General features: G+C 37.8%; 1 protein-coding gene across 3 annotated transcripts in view; it reads left to right on the plus strand.

Moving 5' to 3' along the window:
• Positions 1-12,521, plus strand: part of LOC127947337 (SH3 and multiple ankyrin repeat domains protein 2-like) — a 71,981-nt gene that overhangs the window by 36,365 nt on the left and 23,095 nt on the right. For all 3 annotated transcript variants that reach the window (XM_052544407.1, XM_052544408.1, XM_052544406.1), the window contains 3 exons: positions 7,317-7,398; positions 10,916-10,998; positions 12,156-12,280. In XM_052544407.1, the coding sequence (XP_052400367.1) occupies positions 7,317-7,398; positions 10,916-10,998; positions 12,156-12,280 (290 nt within the window). The remainder of the gene's footprint in view (positions 1-7,316; positions 7,399-10,915; positions 10,999-12,155; positions 12,281-12,521) is intronic.

Raw genomic sequence — 12,521 nt, forward strand, 5'->3', positions numbered from 1 at the left:
TGTTGTAAAATAATCCTAAGCAACTTGTCCCATAAATTTAAGAAAATACAACTATATTATACACCTCAGAAGATTGTCAAAATGGCGGATCTTGTGTGAAAGTTAATAAGCCTACACCCTGCATGTTCTTTCTTTTTTGTTTTTAATGTACACGTAATATCAGATTTATATCTTAATTTATTTATTTTTTTGACTTTCTGGGTGCGCTCAGGTGTAGGCTATGACAGCCATCAAACCCTGCCATACACAACTGATGCAAAGAGTAGTGAATTTTATGTCTACACAGAAGAAAGGCCTGTCTAGGCTCTATGCCAGTACGGGTTTTGTCGAGTTATTCGTTAATCTGGTTGGTTTGATGAGAAAAAGAAGAAATGTAGTTGCAATAAACGTGTTGAGAATGTGTATACTATGCGTGAAACTGAGGAAGAACTGATGGCACATTTTGGCTGTTCGGCTGACCAATCAGCAAAAAAGAGTTTCGTTCCCGCCCACATGTAGAAATCGAATATTCAAGCTGGTTATTATTTCCATCCCTGAACGAAAAACTAAATATCAAGCTGAATTCCTGTTTTCTTTTCTTTCTTTTTGTTTTTGATTTTGTTTGACAGAATGTTCATGTTGCTCTATTTCATACAACAAAACTAGTCCATACCACTAATGTGCTACATTCCAAAGCTGAAGCTGTACAATGGTTTTGTATGCAAGAGAAATGTGACATGTAATGTTACTGTTGATGTCTTCGACAGCATATTTCAGTAGACTTGAATGAGATTTCAGTGCTCCTGTGAAGGAGAAAATCAATGAATAATATATATTTTTTATTTTATTTATTTTTTTATTATTCTTATGTCTGAATGGTTTTCACAATTATGGCTTCAGAAGAATTGCAATATATCACTTGAGTCAAATGGACTATATGGTACGTCTTATAATGTCTTATAATGTATTTCTGATTTTCAGAGCCTGACAGCCATTGGTTACAATTTACTTTTATTCTATGAAAAGGACCCAGCTCAAACACTCTGTTAAAAAATTTTTTTGTGTTCCACTCAACAAAAAAATCATACAAATTTAGAAAAACACAAGGATGAGTAAATGATGACAGAATATTTATTTTCGGTGAATTATCACAAATAAAGTGTACACTTCAAATTACACAATTGTTCAACATATTACAAGGTGAGGGGAAGAAACACTTTTTCCTATCCTCTTATTATGTCTTTTCACACTCTATTGTTCTCCAGTGCTCTGATAACCCGCAGAATATGTGAGGAGCCTTGCGGCGATAACAGGCTGTTAATTCAGTTAGTGTTCATTTGCAACTAGGCCACAAAGCACGCACGTCCACCTCTCAGATCAAATGGTAGCATTCATCCGTCAAACATCGGCGTGAATGAGCACCTGAGAATTTGATTTGTGCATTAGATCCAAACTGGACGGAGCCAAGGAATGTCATTAACAACAATAATAGCTCGACTCTAGAGCAAATGTGTGTTAATATTTCTTTTTTGTTGTTGTTGTTGTAAGTGCAATCATTGGCTGTTTTGTAGCTTTGGTGTGTGCACTCAATGTTCGTTGTGCAAACTAGCAGAAGGGGCCAGGGGCAACATTCTGTTGAGAGTTGTTATTTTGGGCCAAATGAATGCCTTCCACATCAGTGCAGCTACTGTGTGTTTTTCAGCCCTGTATGTGTGTGTGGTGCAAGTTTCATAGAGGCGTCCAGATGTTTTCTTCATTGAAACACATCCAAACCTTTGTAACAGTCACCGTAAAAGGCTTTGCATTGCAAAACACTTGCATTGCATTTGACATATTGTAATTATCCAAATCCTGTTGTTAATCTACAATCGTGCTTAAGTTTAAAATCACCAACACAATTATCTGCTGTGGTCCAGATTGTTGGTTATGACCATGTACAGTAAGATAGCTATTGGCAGCTACACTAAACAAATGGAGAGCTGTGCACAACAGCATGTGGTGAGCAGAATGAAGGTTTGGTGAACAACAGCTGTCATTGGCCTGAGAGTCATTAGCCCATGTGACTCGGGACGAGAGTCTGGCTGACTCAGCTCTCAGACTGTAAGATCTAAGTTCACCCGTCATGTGATGGAACATGACATTTGCCTTAAGGTTGTGCTGCAGCAGCCCAGTAAGTGCTTCTGCATCTGTACGGCTAACCTAAATGCTGTTATTAAAGTGAAGTGTGTGATTTCAGAGCTGAATTGTAAAATAAAATAGTGTTCAAATAGTCTGTCTGCTATTGGTTCGACAAACAACTAGCCCTGCCCCAAACTCCGTCTATTGGTTGAGCCAGTGTTGCTATGCTTAGTTGGTTTAAATTAAAGTTAGACTGTATAATTTTGAAATTTGAAGAAACTCTGAATTTTCTGACTACAGCTTTGTGAAACTATAATACACAAAACATATCTGCATCAAACAAAAACAGCAGATGGACTGAAGGAGAAGCAGATTCACTCTCTGACTGCAGGTGGCACTTATGGAACAGCAGCGATACATTGTTTCCTTTGTTACAGCTGTACTTTATTATGCATTAGAAAGAGAATGCATGAGAAGAAAATGTATCTAGACTTTTCTGAAGACAGTCAGTTCCCCTCAGAAGTAAATTAATAAAAACCCCCACCCCCAAATGTATCACAAACAGTTTAAGATCTCAACCAACTTAAATCGTCACATATTTATATTGATTTTCAACCAGCTTGGGGTGCATTGTTAAACCTCTGATAGTAATGTTTTGAAAGTGCCAGAGTGTTTATTCTTTTTAGGTTAATCGCCTAGTTGTCTTTGTTATACGAGAAAGTATTTAAGTAAAAGGGGATGCCTAATGCATCCATTCTGACTTATTTACACTGTTAAAGAGTTTGATTCTCATGCTAAACATGGCCAAAGATTCAAAAAGCGAGCTTTATGTATGCGAGCAGCTTTTTTGTATGGCCCTGTATGACATCATAAAGGGTGGAATTCCTTGTATGGGCACTTCTCATGAAAGAAAGCATGTACACAGCAACCAGAGTGAGAGCAAAAGCTTGCCCATTAGCATGCTTCATTCGGGTAACTGAAGTTGTTGGCACACTAAAGAAGTGTGCTTTTGGTTGTGATGGAAAGACAACCTTGTTCAGCTTTCCAAGGAACCCAGCATTAAGGGAACAGTGGACCCAGTTTCTTTAAAATGTTTTGAATGTTCAAATAATTCTTGCATAGTTTTTGAGAAAGCAAGTCAATAACAGTGGCTGGAATAAAGAAAGGAAAAATCTAGTTGAAGTAATGTCCAAAAAAAAAAAAAAAGTACTCATGATGATTTTATTTATTTATTTATTTTAAATAAACTTTTATACAATTTTCAAGAAAACTTTCAATTTTAAGTAAAGATCCTTAGGATAATTATTTTATTAATTGATTAACATTTTAAATAAGTAAATATTCAAAAGTTTTTAAATATATTTTCCAAGGTAAAATGCTATTTAATTATGATTTCGACATTTGTACATTTAAAAAATAACCGTGTCTTGTGGATAAAAAAAGGTCAGATTATTTTTAGTAGACAGACCCTGACAGACAGTCATAAAATTTTGCCGGGGTTCCTCCCTTTGATATCATTAAATAAATTAATAGACCAGGACAATAAATGCATGTCACGCCATTGACACAAATATATATTTTGTGACAAAACTGGATCTTTAGCTTGCATGATTTTATCCCTTATGTTACTTCCAATAATTTCGTTTTTTGCAACATATTTGATCAGTTTAAGTACATTTTAGCAGTAATCTGAGGTGAAAATGCAAGCTGTGTTTGGTATAAGCTTCACCTGAGGCATTTTGAATCTCATCCATGTTTGCTAGTGTTGCAAAAGAAGCAGGGCGGCAGTGTGAAAAGGTGAGAAATGCTATGTTGAGATGGGAGTCATTGGAAGTCTTGAAATCCATGACCGCTTCAGGTAAAGCGCTTTTGAATAGTTGCAAAGACCGCTGATTTATTTCCCATGGCGATGCTTTTAGGATTATTATAATCACAATTTTTGAAGATTGTTGCCCAAATCTGTCTTATTTTTAAGGGAATCCAACAACTAGCCAAGATGCATCGCACATGCTGCTTTGCTTGACAATCTAGTGTAGTGTTCAACATCGACTACAGTTAAATCCAGCATCGACTGGTTAGTAACAGCACAAGTATTCTGCTGAAGTCTCTTGAACCTTTCCGAGCAACACTCATGCACATTCCTGATTGATATATTTCCATGGAAACATGCTCTACACTGTACAAACCCTGTTGCTAAGGAGTGGGCCTTAGTAAGATTTTTTTTCCTCTTTTTGTGGCATCTTTTTTTTCTCTCTCTCTCACACACTCTCTCTCCCTCTCACAGCACTGAGAACAGAGCTTACATACCATCTTTTCCAATGCCACGGTTCTCTGTTCCATGTGTGTGGTGCTGATGGTCAGCTCTCACCTGAGCGCTCGAGGAGACGCGAGAGTTTTTGGAGATGGGAAGTTAGGCGTCAGGGCCTGAGGGATCGAGAAAAGTGGCAATCCCCCCTCAGGCAAGGAGAATTGAGTGTTTCTCGGATTGACTCGGGGGTGAACTAAAGGGGACCAATGGACGAGACTAGCAGATCTAGGAAGAAGGTTCATTTTGGAGGTATGTTGATTTGAGGATGTTGCAAACTGAGGAGTTTTGTGTTGAATTACGGATTTGTGCGGCCAATAATTGCATGGTTTGCTCTGCGCTCTTATTTGCAGTGTGGACAATTATATAGGAACGATTTCTATTGTCGATGAAATGTCAGTTGCAGTTGTTCATGCTGTAAAAATTAGTTTTTCTAATAGGCTATTTTCTTGTGTTTTGAGTCTTTTCACTTGGTTTTTCAAGTAACCGTGCATTCTCATGACTTAGTGTCTCTTTGTGTCCGTTTCAGAGGCCTTGAACAGTTAATGCAAACAAATTGTAGTAACATATCCAAATGGTCTTGTGGTCATTTTGCAATCGAATTCAGTTCTCCGTCGTGTTTAAGCTTTGTCAAAGATGACAAATCAAATAAAGTTGAATTGTACTGAACTGAGTGAGAAACTGTGGTCAAGTCGTAGAGTTGTAAAACAAATTATTATAGTCATTACTTTTTTTTTCTCTCTCCAGTGGTGCGCTCTGACTCTCTGAAGTTTTGCATCCTTCAAGTCGTGCATCTTTGTGAATTTTATCAAGTGAACCACACAGCTAGTTACCCCTGGGGGTTTGAAATCTGGTGTTGTAGCAACTGTCATTGCTGCTTGCCCTCATGTCAAATAGACTTTTTTCCTCACACTGTCCACAGAGGAACAGCGCTTGTGTCAAGTACATGTGGCTCTGTGTGTATGTGCCAAAATGCTTTTCGTTGGAAAGACGACACAGCTGCTAGAAAACTGACAGGGTGTTCCATTAGGATGTGAGAAAGAGAACGAAAAAGAGATGGCACTTAATGTGGTGGCCATTTTATTCATCCAATTAATTATAATGTCTATATCTTTTGATATTAAATTCCTCTGTTCAGTTTTATGCATGAGAAGTCATGTATTGCTCAAAACTGCATAATGCACAACCTGGCAAAACACATTTATAAATGGCAATGTCAAGGCTTAGAGTGTGATGATTCACTTGCACACTCAAACGATTCAGTTTTGATTTACTCATTTGATGAGATGCATCATACGACATCCAGTCTGACCTCAATATTATTTGATTAATTTCCGTATAAATGGCAAAAATGAAAGCAAAATATAAGCTGTAGAGTGCTAAAAGCTTACTTTTCAGAATTCATTTTTGAAAGCCGATTTTAATGCTATTTTTGAATTTTAACCTCCCTAGATGGGCGCGTTTTGATAAATCAGTTTGATCAACTAAAATATTAATTATACCGCATTTTTATATATTTGAAAGAACTGACAGATGGGGAGGACATCTCACATTAGCAGTCACAGGATAGAGCGGATGTCTCTGTAGAATTGCGCTGAATCTAAACCTCCTTTTTGTTTGAACATCAAAACGTTTCAGCTCACCAAAGAATTGAGCGTCTGTAACTTTAACAGCTAACCAGTGAGTAGGTTGGAAGGGGAAAGTGTTGAATCCCACGCAGCCTCCTGACTACTGATATCATCGTGTATCAACAGAACCGCAGAGGACAATTCAAATGGTGCAGTTTTCAGAAGCTGCAGCTTGCAGAACAAACTCCTTGAGAATCTCATTAATGGATAAATGTGTACACTGTTGCACAGGATCTGTATTATCACTAGTTGTGCCACTGTTAATGGGCGTCCTTCCTCTTCAAATATAATTTGCTGTCCTTACATAAGTGCACTTTTGGGGATGTGCTTAAAATTAAGGTGATTCGATTGAATTCAGATGTTAATCCAGTGGTTTTTTTTATCCATTTGTACAAGTCTCCTGCAAACAGTTATTTTAGTGTCGTACAAACATTTTGGTGTATGAGCGACCTAGAACGCATGCCCCCCTCGAAAGAACGAAAATGGAGCCGGATAGACGATTAATCTCTGCGACATAAAATATCTTCATTAGCTTTGTTGGCTCTTATCCTGGTTCCTTCCATAAAACACAGTCAATATTTGACCTGAGCTCTCCCAGAGGACTAGTCTAGTTTGGCTCCATTATGGGCCAAATGGTCCCTGTCTTCCAAAGAGCTTTTATTTGGTTGCAATTAAACAGGGAAGGTAGTATAGCTGGTGAATTCACTGTTATAAATTGTGGATTTATTTTTAGCTCATGGCGTGTGTTCAAGAAATGTGATTTTATTTCATTTTATTTATTTGTGTGTGTGTGTGTGTCATGCTGGTATAGTTTGTCAGTGACAATCTGCATGCCAAGGTTCTGTCTGGTGAAACTGTAAGCAGCTTTTTTTATTTAATATATATATATTTTTCTAAAGCACAGTTGGTATCACGGTGGATAAATTATTAAATATGTTTAAAAAAATGGCACCTGGGACCATGTGAAATATGGCACCGTAATACAAATTTGTGACTAGACCGCTTTTTTTATGCAATTATGCAAAAATTCTATTTTTATTATTTTTGCACCTTTCATATTCAGTGTGAAAGTGATGATAATGAAATGTAAATGTTAAAAGTTTGCTGAGTCAGTGCTTGAACACGGTCACGTTTTCAGGAAGAAACTTTTGTTTTGTGTGAAAATATGAATAAAAAGGGATTTAATGGCATTTTCTGAGTGGCACTGACTCTGAGCACTATGCAACGTTGAAATATTGCATAATTGGGGTGATCTAAAGTAAATGTCTGTGAATATGTCTTCACAGATGCCCGGGCAGACCGATCAGAGAGAAGGAAGCTCTTTCGACACTACACTGTGGGGTCTTATGACAGTTTTGATGCATCAAGGTATAAATTAAATTTTTTCTAATCTTTCTGACCATGTTTTTTTTTTTTTTTTTTTTTAAGTCTGTCGGGTTCAATACTTGATGGTAGTTTGAAATGGGCACTCTCTTGCGTACAGTTCGAAAACGGTTACCTAAGACGTAAAGAAATTGGCTACGTTGTTTTTAAAATCCTAAATATATATATTTTATATGCATTTGCTTTACCTGTGATACTTTTTTTTCCCCGGATTCTTTGATGAATAAAAAGTTAAAAAGAAGAGCATTTATTTAAGATAGAAATATTTTCCTAAAATATACACTACGGTTCAAAAGTTTGAGGTCAGTAAATTTGTATTCTTTCTCTTTTTGAAAGAAATTAACTTTTATTCAGCAAGGATGTGCTACATTGATAAGAAGTGATAGCAAAGCTTGATATTGTTAGAAAAGATTTAAATGTTGAATAAATGCTATTCTTTTTAAAACTTGTTATAAATCAAAGAATTCTGAAAAAAAAGGCTTTTAAGACTAGAGTAATGGCTGATGGAAATTCAGCTTTTCATCACAGAAATAAATTCTATTTTAAAGTATATTCAAATAAAACCATTAATTTATATTGTAATAACATTTTGCAAGATTAAAGTTTTTTCTGCATTTTTGATCAAATAAATGCAGCCTTGATGAGCATAATTTAAAATGTAAAAAAACATTACAAGTCTTATGGATCCCAAACTTTTGAGCGGTGGTGTAATTCCCTGGATTAATATAGTATAAGCAAAAAAAAAAAAAAAACTGAAAAGATTGATTAATCAGTTAAGGCCAGTGATATCTAATAAGTATACTTGTAAGTGCATCAAAGTATAGCACAATTCATCCATTTACCTGCGCATTCTTTCACACATACCATCATTTCCCAAAACTTTGCAGCCCCTCTATGATTTAACACAAAGCGCCGCACAAGCACATTGTTATTCACTGGGGAAAAAAGGTTTGAAGTGTGTGAAAACTCTTTAAATGGTCAGTTATGTAACCAACACTCGAGCTTGGGGTCGTCACTGCGTGATGCAGACACTTTGATGGCATTTTAAAAATCAAACAAACACACACACACACACACACACACACACACAAACGCTCTTTGACATTATGATGTCATAATATGTGGCTGTAAATCTGCACATTAGAAACTAATTTAGCTACAAATCATTGGTTCTCTGTGGAGTATGGGAACCTTATTTTAAATAAGATTTTCAATAATGTTATTCATGTTTATTAGTAACATTATTTAAAGCTATTGAATTATAATAACCCTGTTATATAAGGGTAATATTATTTATTTTAAAAATAGTTTTGTTGTACTATGAACTTTACACATTTGTTACAGGGTGTTAAAAGACAAAAAAGAGACAGATCCTCTTGCATCCGGCTACCATACTCCTACCCCGCTGACACACCCCTCGCTCGAGCTGGTTGTCATGGAGACAGAGAATCCATGGCAATGCAGTGCAGGCTACTTCCTGCTGCAGGGTGCTTGAGTGACAGCCGTACAGAAGGACACGGGTGCTTTTAGGTGAACTTGTCACAGATACACATAAGATAAATGCTAGTTGTGTCAGTCTCTTGCAGACACACTGCTTTTATTCTTTAGATATTATGAACTAACAATGGATTCCATTGTAAACTTTGTGGTAGGATAAATCCGAATAGATTTTGATCTGATTTAAGATGCATTATTTAGCTTCCGTTAAACAGCTAATCCATACCGGTGTGTAAATATCGCTGCGTGATGTACAGCGGTTTGAATGTCTGAAATGAGATCACACGCAGGTATAAGTGCATTATGAGCAAATAGTATTTCCTCCTTATAACAGGCCGGGATATTAATGACCTTGTTGCTCTGTGACATCGCCACAGTGTCCCCTTCAAAGCAGATTATGTTGCTATGACGACCATGCATCATTCCTCAGGAGTCAGCACTCTGCCTTTTGAGCTTGGAGCTCTTTCAATATTTCAATAAGTCTTTATCTCGTAGTTAAGACTATGAGGTAAGTCAGTCAGTCTTGTGATCACAGGTTAAGCCTATTTTATCAATATGCCAGCTACAGTTTTTATGGGATTATAAACACTTCAAGATCTTTTTGTGTGCATTTTATGCAGTTAAATTCAGCAAACTAGAGCTGTGGTTTCATGACCTTCAGTGATTATTTTAGGGTTTGATTTGTTATTTGATCTAGGGACACTCTGTGAAATTTCACAGCTCTTTGTGAGAGCTACAGTTTGAGCAATTCGCTACCCATTAAGTACCCCTGCTTAATTTCCAGGACTGGATTTAATACTAAAAGATGGTAAGCCCTCTTATCCTTCAGGGAAAGAGAGATCATTTGTTTTTCAGTGCTATCATATTCAAATAGCATATATTTGGATATCTCCGGTGCCTTCTATGGTCAGTAATTGATATGCTTTCTTGAGGCTAGTGTTTTGTTGAAGGATATTGATGGTGCTAGGCAGGAAGTAGGTCACAAAGATGTTTTGGTGTCATTCTGGACAGCCATCACCATAGTGTAACTAGAAATGGTCTCTGAGAAATAAATACATTTTCTATCTGAAATGTAAATTAATAACTCGTATTGGATTTGAAAGACTTTTTTAGTGAATTTCTTCGACCCACGAATTAGATTTGATTTGTTTTTAAGAAATAGTTCACCTAAATGTGTGAATGAAAAGAAATGAAATTTAAAAAGATTTTCATTTAAAATATAGTTAGGACCATTTCCCCCCTAAAAGGTCTGTGACAAGCTATTAAGAAGTCTGTGTAAACAGTTTTTGGAATAATTGCATTTTATTATTTCTGATTAGTTGTTTATGTTCTGTTTACATTTTTCATTATCTCATCATTTGGTAACAGATAACAGAGGGTACTGAATGCGATTAGATTCATATTTCCACATAGGCCAATTTATTATTCATAAAGTACTAAAAGAATCGTAAATACGAGCGTTAAGTAACCGAGATCGTTAAGAGAAATCAGGATTGTTAAATTCTTTACGATTCTAATCAGTAATGGACACATCAAATTATTTTTAGTGGCGCGCTCATCCAAGGCCAGTGCGCGCGCGCACACACATTCTTCGTCTCTCTTTCGCACGCTCTCTCTTTCTCCGTGGCACTGTAAGCCGTCTCTCTCTCTCTCTCTCTCTCTCTCCCATAACCATTCCTCCAAGATTACCGCTCATGTTTTCCTCTGGTGATTTTCATACTTCATCTCGCGGATATGTCTCGCGCTTACGACATGCTCTCTCGCCGGCGACCGGGCTCTGCCTATCTTAACCGGTGTCACAGCTTCTTCTTCGACAGATAAAGCCGGCGGTGAGCTTTTTCAACGGTTACAACTCTCGTAACATCGCGCACTTCGTCGTAAAAATGATTAATTCCGCTCAGCCGACGCCTGTCAGGATGAAGCATCACTCCGCGCGCGCGGCGGTGGCGATGATGAGGATGATAGGCTGTAATAACGGTCGTTATGCGCGGAATTTTCTCCACAGTGACTGCGTTATCAACGAAAAGACGGTCGTGCTGCAGAAGAAGGATAACGAGGGATTCGGGTTCGTGCTGAGAGGGGCGAAAGGTAGGAAAAAACACCGACTCCTCGTTGTGACCGCCGCCTCATCATAACTGCTCCTCACTTCATGCTTTACACCCTCGAGAATCAAACTGTGTTGGTCCTTCATTTCACGCTATTTCTTAACCCTCGCTCGTGTTGTCCTCTTTTACGTCATTTCTGTTGATTTCAAAGCGCGTCATTGCGCGCGCACTTGATTTCATGTGCCTGCGTGGTTGAGCTGCATGAATTGCATCCATGTCAACAACTTCTGGATTAATGCATCTCTTGGTGTCAGCATGTCCATCACTTGACTGCGATGCATTTAAGTGGGCTTGTCAAATCTGTGAAGCGTGAACACGGACCCCCCACCCACTCCCTGCTCCATGTGCTTGGCTTGTGTTTGACTGCATTAGGGCTCTGCTGGCACTTTGTCTCAAGGGCTTCCTGAGTCTGACAGTCCAGATGTTTCTTAGTGTGGTTAAAGAGTTTAATTCACTCGCTTCAACAAACCTTTAACTATGCAATGTTTCCCCTATTAAGATCCTCCCTACTGCAGCTGCAACGCTTTTCATTTATAGTGCACTACAGATCCCTTGAAGTTGCGAGTGGTGCACCGTGGCTGCTTTCTGCATCAGTTCTTGTGATGCCCCTCATTCTGTCAGGCTCCAGACCAGTGCTTCTCCCCACACTGTCAGCGGTGACATCCATGCATGCATTTCCTCTGGTTATATAAACGTCCCAACTCCTGCATTCATTTTTGATTTGGTTGCATGGATGCATTGCAGCTTGCACAGTGTATCATCAGAACAGATGCTCTTATCCATCCGTTTTCATAGGAATTGTATTTTTTATATATATATCATCGATGTAAAAGCATGTTATTTTCAGCACGTTTTTGAGTAATAGCAAGTTTAAACATAGACTACAGAGGATTATAAATATGTATTTTAAATAATTATATATTTACATAAACAGTATATGTGTGTGTGTCTGTTTGCGTGTGTATATATATATATATATATATATATATATATATATATATATATATATATATATATATAATTAGGTGTTTTGTCTTCATTAAGATGTTAATCTGGGCCCATAAAACTAGCACACTGTATTTTGATCTTTACAATCTCTTTCCTTTGGTTCTGTCTTCTCTGGCACGGCCTGGATTTAAGCGGATACTCCCATTGAGGAGTTCACTCCGACCCCGGCGTTCCCTGCCTTGCAGTATCTGGAGTCTGTGGATGAGGGAGGGGTGGCATGGAAAGCTGGCTTGCGGACTGGAGACTTCCTCATCGAGGTAAGAATATGATTGGGTTTCCATAAGCTTATGGTTTGTTTTGGAAAGATGCAGAAGCCATTGCTTGCTGAAGAGATGGAAAGGGCCCTGATCAGCTGGGAAGAGTGATGTCCAACACATGCAGGGAACTTCATCTAGAGCTTGCTGCTGAATCATTCACACGTTAGTACAAACAGGACAATGTTTATGCACCCTCTGAGCTTGTGAATATGAGGAAAGGTCATGGTTTCATCTTTAATGA

Source organism: Carassius gibelio, chromosome A25 (assembly GCF_023724105.1).
Source record: "Carassius gibelio isolate Cgi1373 ecotype wild population from Czech Republic chromosome A25, carGib1.2-hapl.c, whole genome shotgun sequence".
Taxonomy (NCBI): Eukaryota; Metazoa; Chordata; class Actinopteri; order Cypriniformes; family Cyprinidae; genus Carassius; species Carassius gibelio.